Here is a 20,092-nt window from a genome sequence, read left to right as displayed (position 1 = left end):
TTTAGATAAAGCTTTAGGATAGTGTAGTTCTTAACCAAGGATTAATAATCAACTAATTAGTCTTCACTCAGTATTGCAGTCCACACACAATTTATTCAGCAATAGAACAGAAGAGAACGTCAATCATGACAGACATAAGGCAGATATAGGGTAGATCTCTGGGGTACATTCTTTATACAGACTAACAAATGACTTTTAACAACATGTGGCAGGCATGATTTGTTGCATACCAACAGCCATTCATTCCTCACTTCTTCCTAGAAGAGCCCTGATTTTATTAGGGGAGACAATGTGTCCTACCCAGGCAATGTCAACTCCATTCCCCTCTGTCAGGTTTCCAGGCTCCCTTGTGAATCAAGGATGTAAGGGAAAATCCCTGATGTAATGAGATGTAAGGAAAAATCTGAGGGACTTTTGAGAGAAAGATTTTCTTCCCAAATAAAAAACAGAGACTTCAAAGGACAAAGGTTTTTGCTCCCTACTTCCAGTCTTTGAGAGAGATTGAAATGTCTGGAGCAGCAACAAGCTATATTGTACTCACTGAGAAAACCGTGAGGACAAAAAGCCAATACAATAAGGATCCCAGAGGGGAAAGACAGAAAGAACCTGGGACCTTGAGAACATCGTTGAGTTGCTACATAAGCAATGGATTATTTAGCATCTTAAGTGGAATTTTTAAATTGTTAAGTGGACTCTGAGATGTTTTCAGCTGCTTTTTCCAAGTTTCTTAACTCAAACTCTGGTTCCATGATTCTTATGAACAAGTGAAGGCCAGAATGAGGCCAATGTCAGGTGAGTCCTTCTTAGTTCCAAGAAAAATGCTTCCCCTAAACTGTTCATTATCTATATGGAGTCAAGTTTGATAACTCCTTCTGTCACTTAGCTCCTAATACAGGTACTTTTCCATTTCCAGAGGAGGACATTCTAAGTTCAGTCACCACAAAGACAGGATAGTCTTTGCTTATGTAGAGCCAAGTAACTAGATAGTGGCATTTCTGCATATTATTCTGTAACTTATATAGGTGTTGCCTGACTGAATGTGGTTTCTCTGACAGTGACCAGTTAATAATGTCAAAGCCACACTGAGGATAAACCAAATAGAGCCAATGATGAATGTTTGGTTAGATATGAATGAATCTTATATATATATATAGTTATCACTGATTAATATATAAGAGGTGGAATTTAGAACAATATAGATTCTTATTAAATGTCTAATTGTTTTACTGGAATAATCTAGAATTCAGCTACAAGGATGCTTTCCCACAAAAGTTATTACTAGAATATAATTAAAGTACACACAGTATGAGGCTTCTCCTCAGGACTACCTTGTCATAATAACATCAATGATTAGGCTGTGGAGATTTTTAGGAGGAGCAAGCTAATTCCAAAACATAGGAAATATGGATTAGTCAGGTTCCAGAGGAACAGTCTGGCTTGGACTACTAATTAAATTCATGCTGAACAAGAGATGCATAGACCCTGGAAGCAGATCCAACAATTTAAGCAGTTTCCCAAAGCAGTGACAGTCTGAATCAGATTTAAAAAGGAGTCATTTTTCCATCTTCCTTGGGCTACTAGTACAAAAATCCTCTAGAGTCTCCAAGATCTTGACTGTTTAAGAAGTTATTTGCTTTGGCCAAGTTTTTTGTTTAAGGTTTTGTCTGTCCTCGTCAGGATTAACTGTAGTGCAGGGTTAAAACCAGCAACTCTAGAATCATGTATTCTTTTTCTAACCAGTGGAGGACCCAGAAGAAATGGGTGGCAAGCTTTTTCAAAGGTCCACCTGGTAAGATTTTGAGGAGCCCACTCAAGTGGGAAAGACCAAGGAAGAACAAGGCTTCTATTAGCAGGATTATCAGGATAACACTCAGGGCAATAATCAGCTCTGTTAATACGGTCTAAGAAGACTTGGTAACATTCATTCTCAACCAGTTCAGTTTGGTACAACCAATGCCCTAGTTCTAAACTAGGGAACCACTGCTGCCCACAGTCAGGGCAATGTGAATTATCTGAGAACATTGGGACCTGGAGAGACAACACAGAAAGCAAATGTAACAGTAAGAGGCAACAATGATAATAAAGAGAGACACCCAAGTAACCAGACCTATTACAATTTTGGTTTAGCACTTTCTGAGTCCAACCACCATTACTTGGAGAGGGTAAAAGCTGGCTTGCACCTCCGTGCAATTCTTCAAGATTTCGTTGTCTATTTTTCACTCACTTGTAGCCAGTCTCCAAACTCAGGGACTGATCCAGTCTATGTTATCAGTCACTACTAGCAGCACAGATGTCACAACAGCTCCTTTAAATCTCAGCTTCTTAAGAAAAGACAGGGTTCTAGTCTAAGTTACTTTTTCTTGTGTGTTATCAGCTGGTGGTATTTGCAGAGGCACTTGGCTTACTCTGCTTTGCTGGTAAGTTATTATGTCTGTTTGGTGAAACAGAAGCTGACAGTCCAATGAGTCTTTGGTGGGTGCTGTCACTCTTGCCGCTGTAATACAAGTACCCAAGTCTTAAGGCCTTAGCACTTTATAGCGATGTAGAGGGGTCAGGAAAACTTGGCAGTGTCCTCTTGAGCGTGGATCCAATGAAGTCTTTCTTGGGAGGACCTTAATCAGGACCCAGTCACAGGGAAGTAGCTGCTGCTGAGTTGGTTGAACGGTTCTGGGAATGCTTCACATACCTGTAAATAATAAAACTTCAGACAACTCATATGGGCTTTGAGTTGCTCATAATATCATTAGAAACATGCATTTGGAAATCATTTGGGTCAGTCAAGGTGCATAAGAATTGTCTCATGGGATTCCCCATGACAACTTTACATGGGTTCAAACCAACTTATCTTTTGGGAGTTATTCTTATGCTCGACTGGGCAACAGGGAAGATTCTAGTTCATTTAAGATTTGTACTAGTCTCATTTATTTTTTAGGACTATGTATTTATTTTTCCTACTCCTTTTGCACTCTGGGAATAATACGGTCTGTATAATCATATACATGGTAAAACTTTGATACTTCTTTTATCTGTCTTCCATGAAATGGGTGCCATATATATAGTATTACCATAATGAGTGGGATGTTAACAATGGTGACAGTCTTCTAAAACAGACTTCAATGCAAGGAAAACCTTACAAAATTATTAGATAATATTCTTAACAACCAAGCATAGAACGTTGGGTGAAATCCTTTTGAAGGCTGGAAACGAAACCATAAGGGACATGCCTCACTGCCCACATCGTCTTTATAGGCTTATTATACACATTTAAGTTTAAGCCAATTAAGGCCCAGTCCCGAACTATTCTTGGGACATATATAGTAAATCAGTTGGGATTAAGAGACACTTTCACCATCTTTCACTCCTTCATGACCTTTAAATGTAACAAGTAAACAAGGTGGGGAAAAGTAGGATGTGCTGAACAGTAGATAGCCACCTACAGTGTGCCACAGATCATCAGAATATAGCCTGCCTTTCTCCGGCAATTTTTTTGTGATTGAGGCCTGATTCTGTGAGAGCACTAAGGAACACTGGGGAAGATGGGTGTCCCATTTACACAGGGTTAAAATGTATAAAGATAGAGCCTGAAAAGCAGAGGCAGTTATAGCCTTAGCTGTGATCAGCCAAAGCATTTTCCTTACAGACTATCAACAGTAGCTGTGATTCTCATTTTTAAGATGGCAACTTTAAAAGATAACTGAAGAGCCACCTCTGACAGGGCTGCAACATGGAGCGAATATTTTGGTGGGGGCTCCAGATGGGGTGAGACAGAACCAGAGTCGATACACTGATGTGTTTTATGAGGTTAGGTGACAATGTGTGAAGGCTACCAATCCAGCCTCTCAGGCAAGAGTGAACACAAAATAGGATTTCTGACCTTTGTGGTGACAACACAGGGTACAGCAGATCGCCCTGAGGGTCTGCTGTCAGGAGCCACTATAGTAGAAGTTTCACTTGCTGAATCAGGAAATCTTGGGTACATGAAAGAGATGATGAATAAAACCCACATTACTGTGGGGTTTAACACAGAAGTTAGTGGTAAAGTTATATGACTAAGTTTGATGTTGAAAAGATATAGAATTTTGGAATTTTTAGAGTAAAAAGGGGAAACTCAATTAAAACCACAAGATACCATATTTCATTTCCACCAGACTGGCAAAAATTAACAAGTTTGACAATGTGGGCTCTATACACCCTAGGCAAGACCTCCCCTCCACCATGACTCCACATCTCTGTATAGCAGAGTCAAGAAGTCCTAAAGCTCCAAATGCTCAGAATAAATCCACCCTTCTCCCAACCTTCGTTTCTCCAACTTCAAGAGTTAAGAAAGCACTAGAGCTCCAAGTGCTTATATGTTAAGCGCTTAACTTCTATGCAGAGTACATGATGAGAAACGCTGGGCTGGATGAAGCACAAGCTGGAATCAAGACTGCTAGGAGAATATCAATAAACTCAGATATGCAGATGACACCACCCCTAGGGCAGAAAGCGAAGAAGAACTAAAGAGCCTCTTGATGAAAGTAAAAGAGGAGAGTGAAAAAGTTGGCTTAAAACTCAACATTCAGAAAACTACTAAGATCATGGCATCTGGTCCCATCACTTCATGGCAAATAGATGGGGAAACAATGAAAACAGTGAGACACTTTATTTTTGGGGGCTTCAAAATCACTGCAGATGGTGAACGAAGCCATGAAATTAAAAGACGCTTACTCCTTGAAAGAAAAGTTATGACTAACCTAGACAGCATATTAAAAAGCAGTGCCATTACTTTACCAACAAAGGTCCGTCTAGTCAAAGCTATGGTTTTTCCGGTAGTCACGTATGGATGTGAGAGTTGATTATAAAGAAAGCTGAGTGCCAAAGAATTGATACTTTTGAACTGTGGTATTGGAGAAGACTCTTGAGAGTCCCTTGGACTGCAAGGAGATCAAACCAGTCAATCCTAAAGGAAATCAGTCCTTAATATTCATTGGAAGGACTGATGCCGAAGCTAAAACTCCAACAGTTTGGCCACCTGATGTGAAGAGCTGACTCACTGGAAAAGACCCCGATGCTGGGAAAGATTGAAGGCGGGAGGAGAAGGGGATGACAGAGGATGAGATGGTTGGATGGCATTACTGACTCAATGGACATGAGTTTGAGTAAACTCTGGGAGTTGGTGATGGGCAGGGAGGCCTGGCGTGCTGCAGTCCATGGGCTCGCAAAGAGTCAGACACGACTGAGCAACTGAACTGAACTGAGAGCTCCAAGTATTCCTAAACCAAGAGAACTCTAGTGTTCCATGTGTTCCAGACAAAACCGACCCTCCCTTGGTCCTCAAGCCTCTACAGGTAAGCAGGGAGTTAAAAGGGGGCTACAAAGCACTAAATGCTCAGAACAAGATCACGTACTACCAGCCTCCTAACTCATTCCCAGCCTTATCACCGGAAGAGTGAAGAGGCCTTCCCCAAAATACTCCTGGCAAGATTCTCAAACCTTCCCGCTTCTCGCCCCCACAACTTCACTACCATTATCTGCTTGAAAATATGAGGACCACCTAATCCCATCAAACCTGTACCTCTGTTTATGTCAATCACCACATGGAGCCCAAAGCTTCCTGATTATACTTCATCGCCTTAGTCTCTAATCTCCTATGGCTCTGAGCACAGTGAGACAATATTCCCTCTCCTTCTTTACTATTCCTCCCCATAAAACATGTACCATTTTGATATATTAAATATATATCAGAGAACATAGAGTAACTAGAATTCTTATACCCGAATGACAGGAACATAAATTAGTATAACCATTTTGGGCAGTATCTAATAAAGCTGAGAATGTGCGTTTCCTATAACTCAGTAACTCCACTCTTAGGTAACTACCCTAGAGAAAATTACATGTTTATTTAAAAACATGAATTAAAATATTCATGGTAGTTCTCTGTATAATAGCAAAACAACAGCTAAAATGTCCACAAACAGTAGAATGGCTAAAAAACCCTGACATTCTTATAAAAAGCATACACTCACTCTCTCTTATGTAATAGTTTCCATTTACATAGTTTCAATATATTGCTTAGGAATAAATATGCAATAAAGCTAAAAAAGAAAAGATAAGCACAAGGACAATTACTACCTTTGATAGGAGAGGGAAGAAGATGGGGTCAGGAAAGGCATGCAGAGTATTTCAAAGATAATTATAAACATTTTTTCTTTGAATGGTTGGAGGTACATGAATGGTCACAGTATCACAAATCCTAACAATTTACATAACCTCTATTTGGTATTTTATTTTTTTTCTATTTCTATCTTCATTTTTGTATTTTAAATAATTTTTACTAGAGTACAGTTGATTTACAAGGTTAAGTTTCTGCCGTACGCAAAGTGAATCAGTTATACTTAAATATATATCCACTCTTTAGAGCAGAGCAAAAATAGGAGTGGGCTAGAACAACAGATTAATAGGCAAAACCAAACTTTCACACTGTGGACAAGATCAGCAGCAATTATTCTGTTCAGAGGCAAGGTGGGTGACTGAGGAAGAGGAACCCTATAGAAAGACACAGAGCTGTGTCTGCAAGCAACTATCTCTTTCTAAAAACAAGGTAAAAGAAAATATAATATTGTAAATCAACTATTTGTTGTTGTTCAGTCACTCAGTCATGTCTGACTCTTTGCGACCCCACAGACTATAGCCCGCCAGGCTCCTCTGTCCATGAGATTCTCCAAGAAAGAATACTGGAGTGGGTTGCCATGCTCTCCTCCTGGGGATCTCCCCAATCCAGGGATCTAAGCCAGGTCTCCTGCATTGCAGGTGGATTCTTTATTGTCTGAGTAACCAGGGAAGCCCAAGAATATTAGGAGTGGGTAGCCTATCCCGTCTCCAGAGGATCCTCCCGACCCAGGAATCAACAGGGTCTCCTGCATTGAAGGCGGATTCTTTACCAGCTGAGCTACTTGGGAAGCCCTACCTAATGTTAATTAATGGAATTAATTTCTCCATTAGCTACATAATGGAAAGCAAAGTTTATCTTGGCATATTCTATGAAGGCACGCATCTCTTTGCAGCACTTTGTTTTTTCATATGGTGCCTTTGTGTGTATTAGAAAAGAAGCACTCTCCTTCCAGGCAAGATGAAGCCCAAAGAACCTCGACTGGCCTCACCTGGCCAAGCATTCAACAGTAATCCTCCATCTGTGAAATAATTTTTTTTTCCTGGCCACACAGCACGGCAAGTAGGGATCTTAGTTCTGCACCAAGGAAGCGCCCCCTGCAGTGGAAGCAGGGATCCTCCGCATCCTAAGATTCAAACAACCACAGACTATGCAGTACCATACTATTTATCGTTGAAAAAATCTGCATGTAAGTTGACCCACACAATTCAAACTGGGTTGTTCAAAAGTCAACTGTACACACATTTTGATTCCCAAAGGAACCTGAAATGGTTCAGAACCATTGAGCAGGAATGGCTCCTAATCATTTCAATATCAAAGGCAATTTTTATTCAGTAGGCTCCCCCCTCAGATCTCACTTTGGAAGGATGCCAGAACTACCACCATTCTTGTAATGATGTCATTTTCACATTTTATTAATTAGATATGTAACTCTGCCAGTCAGAACTTCTAATAAAACAAGTAAAAAACCAGTGTTAATAGCCCTGGTTTAGAAATTTTCAATACTTTAAATCAGAGATAATATTCAAAGCACCTGTAACAAAGTTGGAAAGACTGAGACATTCTGGATTTGTTTCCTTTCTCAACACCACTAGCTTAAGTCAGAAGTGGTTGATTTGAGGTGAATATATGATAACCATTTTCACATGCATGCACAGTCACTTGTGACCCTTTGTGATCCCTATGGACTATAGCCCACCAGGCTTCTCTGTCCATGGAATTCTCCAGGCAAGAATACTGAAGTGGGTTGCCATTTCCTACTCTAGGGGATCTTTCAGACCCAGAGATCAAACCCACATCTTTACCACTGTGCATCATTAGGCTTGTAGAAATGCTGAAAGTACCCAGGGAACAACCGGTACTCGACTGATTATTGTATTAAGTTACTGAGGAAACCACCATGTACTAGGCACAATGCTAAATATTATAAATACAAAGAGGAAAAAACCTTACAGAACTTCTAGATGTCCAGGGAATCCAGAGTGGAATCAATGCTTTAGGTAAAGGTCTTATAAGGGCTTTTGAAAGTTAAGTCGCTCAGTCATGTCTGACTCTTTGCGACCCCACGGACTGTAGCCTATCAGGATCCTCCGTCCATGGGATTTTCAAGGCAAAAGTACTGGAGGGATTGCCATTTCCTACTTCAGGGGTTCTTCCTGACCCAGGGATTGAACCCAGGTCTCCTGCATTGTAGGCAGATGCTTTTACTGTCTGAGCCACCAGGGTGGGTTTTAAGGGCTTTTAGATGGATATAAAAAGATTACCTATAGAAATCACAGAAAATTATGGAAGGCCCACAGAAGTTGGAATGTTTTTATTTTCAAGAACCTTCCAGCCAACAATAGTGAGCAAAAAACAAAGTTTAAAAGGCTTCTTTACCACATAAACTCTATACAGTCATGCTATATAAGTGGGGGATTCAATCCAGGATCACCCAGAGATACCAAAACACACGGAGGGATGAACACTCCAGTCCCTTATATAAAACGGCATAGGATTTCATATAACTTATGCACATCTCAAGATTACTTATAATACCTTATACAAAGTAAATTCTAAGTAAATAGCTGCCAGAGCACAGCAAGTTCAAGTTTTGCTTTTTGGAACTTTCTGGAATTTTTTTTCACAAATATTTTCTATTCATGGTTGGTTGAATCCACAGACATTGGACTTGTAGATACAGAAGACCAACACTACAAAAGAAAAACACAAATCAGATTTTTTTTTTTTTTTTTTTTTACTGCACTGTGAGGCTTAGTTCCCCAACCAAAACAACCTGGGCCATGGCAGTGAATGTGCCCAGTTCTAACCCTGGACTACCAGGGATCTCCCTAAGTCAAAATTTTTGTGTGTGAGATGTTTTCTGCAGCTTTATTAGAGGAAAATTTAGAAAACAGCACTTTAACATCAAAATAGAAAATGCAGTTCTATTTAAACCAGTGAAATTTACATCTACTAAAAAATGGCAGCTCAATATATATTAAATAATCATCTCTAAATATTGTGAGTCTATATCAAGAATCACTATTTCCTGAATGCATGTTAGTTAGACAGCTTAAATCTGCCTTTGATAGACAAAAACCACCTTATTCTTTTTAGGCTGCATAATATGTTTCAGATTGAGTAGAGTTGGGGCGACTTCTCCAGGCAAATATATCAGTTCAGCCAAGTCCTCATATAATACATAAAACTAAAAGACAGACACAGAAAAAAATACAAATGCTCTAAATTTTCTTGAGTCTCCATTTTAAATATTTTCTTACATGGAATATTTTATTCTAAAGTTAATCAATAATCAAAACTATTTTTTGTATGAGACAGCTTCTCTACAAGTCTCAAGCGTGTGTGCTCTGTCATGTCTGACTCTTTGTGACTCCATGGGCTATAGCCCATGAGGCTCCTTTATCCATGGAATTAACTGGCAAGAACAGTGGCGTGGGTTGCCATTTCCTACTCCAGGGTATCTTCCCCTATAAGTCTCACATATAAAGTGAAATCTCAAAAGCTTCTTATTTCATTAAACAGTTCTAAATTTAGATGTTGAGAGTTAAGAAGTAAGGCTTCCCAGGTAAAGTGGTAAAGAATCTGCCTGCCAATGCAGGAGATGCAAGAGGTGCCTCAATCCCAGGGTTGGGAAGATCCCTTGGAGGAAGAAATGCAACCCGCTCCAGTATTCTTGCCTGAAAAATTCCATGGACAGAGGAGCCTGGTGGGCTACATTTCAAGGGGTCCCAAAGAGTCGAATACGACTGAGCAACTGAGCACACACAGCACAGATTAAAAAGTATGAAAAAAAAGAATTCCTCTTCTTTTTAAATTCACATAATCTAAAATAATTCTTTGCTTAAAATATATTATGAAAATACATGCTCCTGAAAGAAGTTTTCAGTCTGTTGTGTGAGGAATTACCTTTAATTTGGCAAAGTCTTGAGATCAGAGAGAAGGCACACTCCGGCACTATTTGGCACACACACTATTCCTCTTCGAAAGAAGATAAGCTGAACAAAAAATATCCTGAGTTGCACAGGAATTGACACAAAGAGAATTCCCCTGGTGGTCCAGAGGTTAGGACTCTGAGTTCTTAATGCCGAGGACCAGGGTTCAATCCCTGGTTGGGGAACTAAGATCCCACAAGCCTCGAGAGGTACAGTCCAAAAAAAAAAAGTGAAGAACTGACAAACTTAACAGGTGTGTTTGTGCATTCCTGGCATTCCACAAAGGGGAACAACTGGTTTAGACACTTACTGGTGCATTTCAATCTACTTTGCCCTAATGGACACAAGTCCATGGTTCAAATTCTGTCTACAGTTTCAATTTAACACACTGGGAGCCAAACTTTTAAAAGTTAATTCGTAGTTTTCAATAGTGAGACCTAGTAGTGCTAAGGTTACGTATTTCTGAATTTGTACCAGCAATTTGGGCTTCCCTGGTGGACCAGTGATGAAGAATCCACCTGCCAATGCGGGAGACTCAGGTTGGATCCCTGGGTCAGGAAGATCCCCTAGAGAAGGAAAAGGCAACCCACTCCAGTATTCTTGCTTGGAGAATTCCATGGACAGAGGAACCTGGCAAGCTCGTCCATGGAATCCCAAAAGAGTTGGACTAACTGAACACCAACCAACACCACGCATGTCTGTGTTGAAAACTAAGTACCTAACTAAGTCTTGCCCACTCCTCTGTACCATATCCACTGTCATAATAAGTTAGGATTACTATGACCACAAATTAAAGTTATTTCCCAGTGTTTTCCCTAGGTAGTACTTATCCGATATTTTTAAAAGGCAAGTTGAGAAAGTACTAAACACTAAAAATAAAAAGCAATCCACTTACTTCCCTAGGGAACTGTTTCTTTTCAAGGGCCTGGAGCAGTTCAGATATATACCTTCCTTGAGTACAGAAGTCTTCTTTTCCTTCTTACCCTTCGTTCTGCTCCCTCCCAACTCCGCTGATTTGTATCTCAGGTTTAGGATGACTTATGTAGAGGCAAAAAGCAAAGGTTCAGAGAGTTTGCTATGATTCCAACAGTGGGCAGCACAACTGATTCCCAGTGTCAGTTCAACTCCACTGATCATCTTTAGTATCTACATGAAGCCAGCACGTTTTTAATAAACATTTTATTTTGAGCTAATTTTGTATCTATTATAAAACCAAGACATTAACATGAAGTCAATTAACTACAGACTGTTAGAATTCTGCCAGTTTCTCCACTAATGTTCCTTTTCTGTTCAATGGTTCAATCTGGGATCCCTCATTGCATTTAGTTGTTTATTCTCCTGAGTCTCCAATCTGTGACAGTTTCTGTCATTATCTTTTGTGACTTTTCCTGGTCTTTGCAACCTTGATATTTATGAAAAATATCAGTTGGTTATTTTGTAGAATGTCCCTCAATTTGTGTTTATAATGTTTTCCCATGAGTAGAAAAGAAGGCACTGGCACCCCACTCCAGTACTCTTGCCTGGAAAACCCTATGGACCGAGGAGCCTGGTAGGTTGCAGTCCATGGGGTCGCTAAGAATCGGACACGACTGAGTGACTTCACTTCCACTTTTCACTTTCATGCATTGGAGAAGGAAATGGCAACCCACCCCAGTGTTCTTGCCTGGAGGATCCCAGGGATGGGAGCCTGGTAGGCTGCTGTCTATGGAGTTGCACAGAGTCAGACACGACTCAAGCGACTGAGTAGCAGCAGCAGCATGAGTAGAAAGATAAAGAGGTTATGCATTTTGGGCAAGAATAATACCAAAGAAATGATGTATTTCTAAGTGCATCACATCACTGGGTTCATGATATCCATAAGCCTTATTTCTGTGGAGATTTTAACCTTGGTCAGTTGGTTATCATGGTATCGCCACTGTCAAGTTACTAATAATTATCTTGGGGAGACACTCTGAGACTGCGCAAATAGCCTGTATTTCCTCAAACTTTCACCTACCAGCATTACAGGTACATTTTGTTTGCAATAATTACTATGCTGCTGTTTTGCGTAATAGTGATTTTCTATTTCCTTCTTGCCATGTTTGTTTATTGGAATTCTTCTATAAGAAAGAGCTGTCCCTTCTTGAATCCTATTTATGTACTCCGCTATGTCAGTATGGACTTGTGGCCACTTATTCTATGAGTTAAAATCCAGTACTACCATTATGCATTCTATTACGCAAGTTGTTCCAACTTTGGCAATCAGGAGCTCCTTCAAGTCACTCTTGTGTCTTTTCAACGAGCTCCCAAACCATTTTGAGCATCTCCTTAATTTCCAGCACCACAAAATGTTTCAGGCTCCTCTTATATTTTCCCTGCCCATGCCCTAGATTCAAGAGCTTCCCTCCCCCCCAAAAAAGTTCTGGTTCCTTTTATTAGAGGATAGTGTTTTAAAACAGGAGCTGGGTGCTCAATGCTACTGAGGTTTCACTATCAGGCCAACAATTTGGACAACCACCACTAATACTTGTTTCCTTACTGAACTCATTAGCTGGAAATCATTAGCATCACCTGGGCATTTATTAGAAATGTAAACTCTTGGGCCCCACCCTAGACTGATTAGACCAGAAACTTTGAGGATGTACAGGAATCTGTGTTAAGAGGCTCACCAGATGAGTCTGATGCTCCTTATAAAGTTTAAAAAACACTTATAAACACTGTTTTAGTGAAGAAAAGGTAGCTCTCTTTCACTAGAAACCCTGTATTTACTTTATGATATTTATCTCTAATAAAAAAAAAGGGAAATTTTAGTCTTAATAACTTGTCTGGTATATAAATCATATTTTTTACTACCACAACTATTAAAACTATAGGTGAATGCCTCAACTGTGAAGACACTAAACACCTCCCTACTCCTGTTTTTTTTTTTACATGTGGTGGTCATGGTTGTTGTAAGGTACAAATACTGTTTGTTGTTTTTATACAAAGAAGTTGTAAGTCAGCCTCCAGGATCATCTCCTGCATACACATACAACTTGACATCCATATAGTGAATCTATAAATAGGAAAGACTGGCAGCACAGTCCCCTCAAGTCAGACTGCCTAGGCCTGAATGACTACTCCAGCACCTGACTTGGTGAACTCTTCCCTGTTTCTCTGATTTTCTTAATAACCACAAAATAGAATAACACTACCTACATGAAAGAAGCATTATGAGTGTTAAAGAGACAATGTGCAGTCCTTACCACAAAATAAGTCTCAGAAAATGTTTATTATTAGTCTAACTAAGTGAAAGTGCAACTAGACAGTTACTTTTCGGACTGAAGAAAACAAGTGGAAACTGTGCTCAAGGAAAGTTCTGCTCTTTCATCGCTAGTAGATCAGAGAGGCAGAACCAGAAAGCTCTATTTGTATAATTAAGACAAAACCTTCAGAAGTTTACAAACTAATGTCTTAAACTTGCCTATCTGCAAAAATGTTATTTACATTATGTATATCCATGAACGGATGCTAAAGAAGAGTATATAAAAATTAAAAATTTTTGATTTGTTGAGGTAGTGGAATTACAGGTAAAGTTTCCTCCACTCTATTTTGATTATCAGAACCATATGCCACTTATTTTAATATTAGTAAAGAGAAAATTAGCCCAATTGGCAATAACTGTTTCCACTTAGGTTCTTAAACTATCCCATTTAATGTTCCGAACAACTCTAAATCTCTGCTTTCATGGACTCAGAGTGATAAAGTAACCTGCCCAAGTTACAAAGTGACAGGACAGGAATTTAAATTCAGCTGTGACTCCAAAGTCTATGCTCATAACCAATGTGGGAGCCATCTTTCTTTACTCACAAGTGCTTAATCTGCTGTCCAAAACCTACGATAAAGTATAATCAGTGTACTGAATTATCTCTTGCTGGGCACAATAGTCATAAAATATTGACTAGCAATGAAATTTTAACACAATTAAATTTCTAAATGCAAAATGAGAAACAGCATAAAGCATACCAAGCTTCTCTGAGCAAACTTTCCTTCAGGAAATTCAAGTTTCACTTCAGAGGAATGTGGATTATCATTCAGCTTTCAAAACTACTTCCACGGCAAAGATAGATTACATACAAGGCACTGTATATTATTAAAATACCCAATAACCCCCAAATAATTAGATAAATTCTTTTTACTTTATTTGTGAATTACAGACGCTCTCAGGCTAGTATTATCTCTACATAAGTTAAAAAAAAACAAGTGAAATACTGCTTAAATGAGTCACTTATGGTTACGTGATAAACCAGAAGCAAAACTGGTAATCAAGTTCTGGACTCTGCGTTCAGTATAAAAAATATTGCTGAGGAGAGGCTTTCAAAGTTTTCAAAGCAAAAGCCAGTTTTCCAAACTATTCTAATCCACATAAAAGATTCCAGGAACATTTTCAGTTCCTCTACCATTAAGTTCCTTTTAAAATTATTTTCCACTGGCCAGTTACATACTAATCCTGTGCTTGAAAAACAAAACTGAACTGATAGATATGGAGAACAGTCACAGCCCTAACTCTCAACAAACAGACACAATGAAGGAATCTCTTATAGAGATCCAAAATAAAATGTTTTAGAACCTTAAGAGAGGTAAAATTGAAATAAAAACAGTGTATTGAATCAGATTAAGATAACTGATTTTTGTATCTTGTGTATAAAATCTTTCAATTAAGCACTACTGATTAAGCACTACATTTTTTTTGAGGGACGAAAAGGGGATAAACTTTCTCACCGGGTATGAAATACAATTGGGAATACATATATAATAATGTAATGAATTGGTAATTGCAGGGTCTCATTAAAACTTCAAACTTCGCTCTTTTTAGCACCATTAAGGCTGATTTTCTTAGTAACCACAAAATAGAATAACACTACCTACATGAAAGAAGCATTATGAGTGTTAAAGAGTGAGGAGTTGGGGAGTGAGGGCGGCCGGGGCACTATCTTACAAGGATGAAGACGACGAATGATGGAATCCAGTCAAACACGGAGGTAAGAGAGTAACCAACACCTGCACTGGTAGATTTCCCGTTTACATTTGAACCTTAGAGGAATTCTACTTCTCGTCTCAAGGTCCAAACCAAACATTTAGTCTCACCTTCCTGTGTTTAATGTTTACGCGATTCTCTTTTTCACTCCAAAACAAAAATATACCTCCAACCTGCTCCGTTTAAGGTTTTTGCGGTAAGGAGGTGGGGGTGGGGAGGGATCTTTTCTGAAAGATATTTAAAAAGAAGGTATCAGATCAAATATTAAAACATGGGAAAGTTGTACACACATTTTACTTACAATGTCTAGCGAGGTTTTAAACCGTCGACTGTCAACGTCAGGAGAGCCTTTCGAGCGTTCTTTCTGCTTCACGATGCGGGGCTGCACCCCTCGGACGCCGCCGAACTGAACGTCGCCCCGTCCCTGCCCACGTGATGGCGACCTCCGCGGGGAGGGTAGGCGCCCGCGGAATGCTGGGACTGGTAGGCGCCGGCCCCTCCTCCTCCTCCCCCAGGCGTCACCCCCGGCTCCACTCCCCCGGCCAGCCGGCGGCGGGGCGGGAAGCTGGAGGCGTGGGGAGTGCAGGGACAGAACCGCAAAGCCTCCCAGCGTTCTCGCAGTCGCGCTGCTCTCTGACCCGAAGGCAGACATCTCTGCAACATATTGGAGGGCCCTGGAGTTGGTGAATGGCCAGAGAAGCCTGGCGCAGCCCTTGGGGCCGCAAAGAGTCGGACACGACTGAGCGACGGAACTGAACTGAACTGAGCCCTTAAAAAGACCTAAAGCTCACAGGCTTGAGGAACCAATGGAACTTACGCAGTGAGCGGCACTAGCCAACGATAATGGCAAGCACCAGTCAGGCATGATTTGGAAACCGACTGCCACCTTTATGAGGTGCGTGCCCCCATGTTAAATGCGGACAACGCTACATACATACCTCATAAGGTGGTTGTGAGTAAATGAGATAATGAACAAAAGTGTCGGCTAAATGGATAAAAGATCTGTTTTCTTGATCTATTAATTTCATAAAAATGAAAATTGAGAGATGGAAAGCAGTTTACCCAAGAACACATAATTGGTTAAGGGCAACTGTCAAGTCAGTCTAAAAGTCCTGTTCCTGAACTAGGCCATTCAAGACAACAGAGAAGAAATCTGCTCATATAAATCTCACTTCCCCTTTCCTAATTTTTTCCTATAAAACTCCTGACCAACGTACTATTTTACTTACATTGATTTTTATCTGACTCCCATAGAATATACAATCCTAGAAAGAAAAGAGGGTTGTCTTTGGTCTAGTCTTCTCTGCTATATCCCCAGCACCTAGAATAGAGTTTACCTAGTACACAGCACCGGAGAAGGCAATGGCACCCCACTCCAGTACTCTTGCCCGGAAAATCCCATGGACGGAGGAGCCTGGTGGGCTGCAGTCCATGGGGTCTCGAAGAGTCGCACGCGACACTGAGCGACTTCCCTTTCACTTTTCACTTTCATGCACTGGAGAAGGAAATGGCAACCCACTCCAGTGTTCTTGCCTGGAGAATCCCAGGGACAGGGGAGCCTGGTGGGCTGCCGTCTATGGGGTCACACAAAGTCGGACACGACTGAAGTGACTTAGCAGCAGTAGCGACAGCAGTACATAGCACAAGCTCAAAATTTTATTGGGTTAATGATTCTTCATGTAAATAACTTATTTTTTTGGTGTCTTCAATCATCCTTTTTTGGCAGAAGTTGCAGGATTTGGGAACATTTTTAGATGTTTAATTGCAATTTCGAATTTAACAAAGAATAAGTGGAAGGCCATTTATTGTTGTCACTTCATTTCCAGCAAGACATTTTCATTTATATTGTCTTCAAAATATTTTTTCTATTACTTGTGAGAATGGGGAATAAATGCAGCTGGCTATTATGTCTTTACTTCCTCTTATTTAATATTTTAATCTTTTTATTAAAAATAACAATGTTACCTTTTTCTACTAAGATATAACCCCACAGTTATTCTTCTGACCAAAACTGTGAACACTATGTACAATGAATTGATAAATGCTTTCTCACTACATAACAGGATTTCTGCTTACCCTGAACTAAACACTCCAGGAGACAGTGGAGGACAGAGGAGCCTGGCTGCTGGAGTCCATGGGGTTGCAAAGAGTCAGACATGACTTAGCAACAGAACAGCAAACAAAAAACTCATGTACAAAAATTATCTTATTAAAATAGCTGCTTTACTTAGAAATCCAGTGTCAAGAACATTAGATTTCTAGACTGAGGCCTAATAGGTATTTAAATTAATGCCAATATATAATTGGCATTATAATTTTGTATATATCTGTCTTCCCTAATATATGGCAAATTCCCTCAGGGTGAAAAATACTCTTAATTGAATTCATATACTTATTAAGTATCTATTCTGTTTCAACACAGACGTTTAATAAATACATGAATTAATGAGTCTATTCTTTGTTCTCGGAGAAGGCAATGGCACCCCATTCCAGTACTCTTGCTTGGAAAATCCCATGGACGGAGGAGCCTGTTAGGCTGCAATCCATGGGGTCGCTGACAGTCGGACACTCGATAACAGTTGGACACTGAGTGACTTCACTTTCACTTTTCACTTTCATGCACTGGAGAAGGAAATGGCAGCCCACTCCAGTGTTGTTGCCTGGAGAATCCCAGGGACGGGGGAGCCTGGTGGGCTGCCGTCTATGGGGTTGCACAGAGTCGGACACAACTCAAGTGACTTAGCGTAGCATAGCATAGCATTCTTTGTTCTAATCATTTCTTCTCTTGTTCTCTTTCGATTCATTGAATTCCTCCACAGATCTCAAACTCCCACAATAACTGTTTAACATTCAGAGTTCATGCTTCCTCTTGGTATTAGCAGTCCAGCAGTTCCCTTATGATATTAGTGGAGTCTACCGTCTCTATAATGTCACTTCTTTTGTGCCACCCTTGGGTTTGGAAAACATCTACAGCAGAATATCTGGTTCGACAAGGGTTTAGCTTTACCTCACAGTTGGTAATGAAAGTTGGTTATTTGTCAGGTTGCTAAGTGTGGGAGGCACGTATGGCAGAGCTAGGATTATGTACCCTTATTACCTAGACAAAAGAGGGAAAACCCTAAAAAAATGTATGTTTTAATGCTAAAGTTACTATTCCTCTGATCCTGCGTAAGCTCATGATTTTGAAAACCATTCCTAAGTTCTTCAAGCATTTTTAATTACAAGATGACACAGGTGGTGCTAGTGGTAAAGAACCTGCCTGCCAATGCAGGAGACATAGACATGCAGCTTCAATCCCTGGGTCGGGAAGATTCCCTGGAGGAGGGCATGGCAACCCACTCCAGTATTCTTGCCTGGAGAATCCCATGGACAGAGGACCTGGTGGGGTACAGTCTGTGGGCCTGCAGTCTGGGACAGGACTGAAGCAAATTAGCAGCAACAATACATGTACTAATGTATTGAATCTCCTGTCTTTTTAATACATCCCCCCAAATCTGTTTAACAATCTGTATCCAAGTTTCTATAAAGTTAACTGTCCTCATAACTGTTTTAAAGAGCTTAATATTTGTATCAATATTACCACTATAATATGAATTTTATTAATACTACTTGTATAGTTTTATATCCTTTAATCTATTATATCCTTTATTATATCCTTGAATCTATTATATCTTTTCATCTATTACAGTACTTTTCCTGTTACATATTAATAGAGTAATATAATAGGTACCTTATAAAGCACTAGTTAAAACCAGTAAAAGCCAGATATTAATCAAGTATCAACACTTCTCAGCATTTTGTCAGAGAAAAGTCTCACAAATTTTCCAAATATACTAACTCAGGCTGACAAGGGAGAACATGCTTTTAATTTTCCCTAAAAGATTCTTTAAAAAGTAGCATCTCTCATGTTGCTATTCCTTCAGTTTCTTTGGCTATATTGTATATAATTTAAAAAAAAACAAAACAGAAAACTAAACGAGAGCTTCCATCAAGCAAAAACCTAGATGATTCTAAAGCATGTAATTACTCGTGTCTGTGACCAAATTTATGGACTATTAGTGAAAACACGACATCATTAAGATTTCATTAAAATGAAATATGTACCCAGTTTGGACAATGAGTTGCTCAAAAACATTCTAAAGTGATTTTAAATACTTGAAAGAGTAAACACGTTTGTGGCTCAGCTGGTAAAGAATATGCCCACAATACGGGAGACCTAGGTTCGAATCCTGATTGGGAAGATCCCCTGGAGAAGGGAAAGACTAACTCTAGTACTCTGGCCTGGAGAATTCCACGGACTGTACACCATGGGGTCCCAAAGAGTCGGACATGACTGAGCGACTTTCACTTCACTTCAAAATTTTCAGGCCCATTCACTGTAACTGCTATCCAAACTGCAAATTTTTAAGTCTAGTCACTAAAATCAATTACAGAAAATCGTCCGAGAAGGGTGTGTGTATGTGAAGGCAAGATTAACCGATTTTTCAATAACATTCCCTCAGTGTGTCTAACTTTAGATATTTGCAGATTTTCCACACAGAAGTGAAACAAATGGCTTTGTCATGCTTTCTTATTCAGTAAACTAAACGCAGAAAAAACCCTGTATCAAATGCAGTGTATCAAGTCATGCTCAGAATCAAAGTGAAAATAATGGATCACAACTGAAAATTACAGTGCTGTCTTTAATCAAAGTATTTGTTGATTTCTCACTGTCCATAACACAGCACTAACAAAGTCTCTGAACAGTGTTGCTGAAGTACAGCCTTTATACGAAATCAGGAGTAATACTGGTTGCTGCGTACGTTTTGTAAATGGAAATCCACCCAGGTAAGCCTGTAGATGCGATTTCGTACACTCAACGAGACTTTTAAAACCTAAAACTGGTAAACTGCCTTCCCAAGGAACTTGAAACTAAAATTTTCTCCAGGGAAAGATGACACCTGCGAATATGTCTTATCAGCCCTGCAAAGGGACACTTGGAAAGGTACGGCGAAGGCAGGAGTCGATCAAAAA

At 39.8% G+C, this 20,092-nt stretch overlaps 2 protein-coding genes across 6 annotated transcripts in view; both read right to left on the bottom strand.

Annotated features, from left to right (window-relative positions):
- The window catches only part of LOC102268452 (torsin-1A-interacting protein 2), a 44,612-nt gene that overhangs the window by 23,540 nt on the left and 980 nt on the right, over positions 1 to 20,092 (bottom strand). The window contains exon 1 of one of the 4 annotated variants that reach the window (XM_005901558.2): positions 15,381 to 15,519. The exons of 2 other annotated variants lie outside the window; for them this stretch is intronic. The gene's annotated coding sequence lies outside the window, so the exon portion shown is untranslated. Of the gene's footprint in view, positions 1 to 15,380; positions 15,520 to 20,092 lie in introns of those variants that run through there. One more of the 4 variants, XM_070384853.1, reaches the window with a different exon arrangement.
- On the bottom strand, positions 68 to 15,518 carry LOC106700497 (torsin-1A-interacting protein 2). Of its 2 annotated transcripts, XM_014480054.2 has the most exons (3): positions 15,381 to 15,506; positions 3,875 to 3,968; positions 68 to 2,686 (listed from the first exon to the last, which is right to left on the bottom strand). In XM_014480054.2, the coding sequence occupies exon 3, from the start codon at positions 2,020 to 2,022 to the stop codon at positions 1,627 to 1,629; it is 396 nt and encodes a 131-aa protein (XP_014335540.1). In that variant the 5' UTR covers positions 2,023 to 2,686; positions 3,875 to 3,968; positions 15,381 to 15,506; the 3' UTR covers positions 68 to 1,626. The 2 variants fall into 2 exon arrangements, with proteins under 2 accessions (XP_014335540.1, XP_005901621.1); XM_005901559.3 differs by lacking the exon at positions 3,875 to 3,968 and having other exon boundaries at positions 15,381 to 15,518.

Source organism: Bos mutus, chromosome 16 (assembly GCF_027580195.1).
Source record: "Bos mutus isolate GX-2022 chromosome 16, NWIPB_WYAK_1.1, whole genome shotgun sequence".
Taxonomy (NCBI): domain Eukaryota; kingdom Metazoa; phylum Chordata; class Mammalia; order Artiodactyla; family Bovidae; genus Bos; species Bos mutus.
Note: the sequence above shows the minus strand (reverse complement) of the source record. Positions and strands in the feature narration are given on the sequence as shown.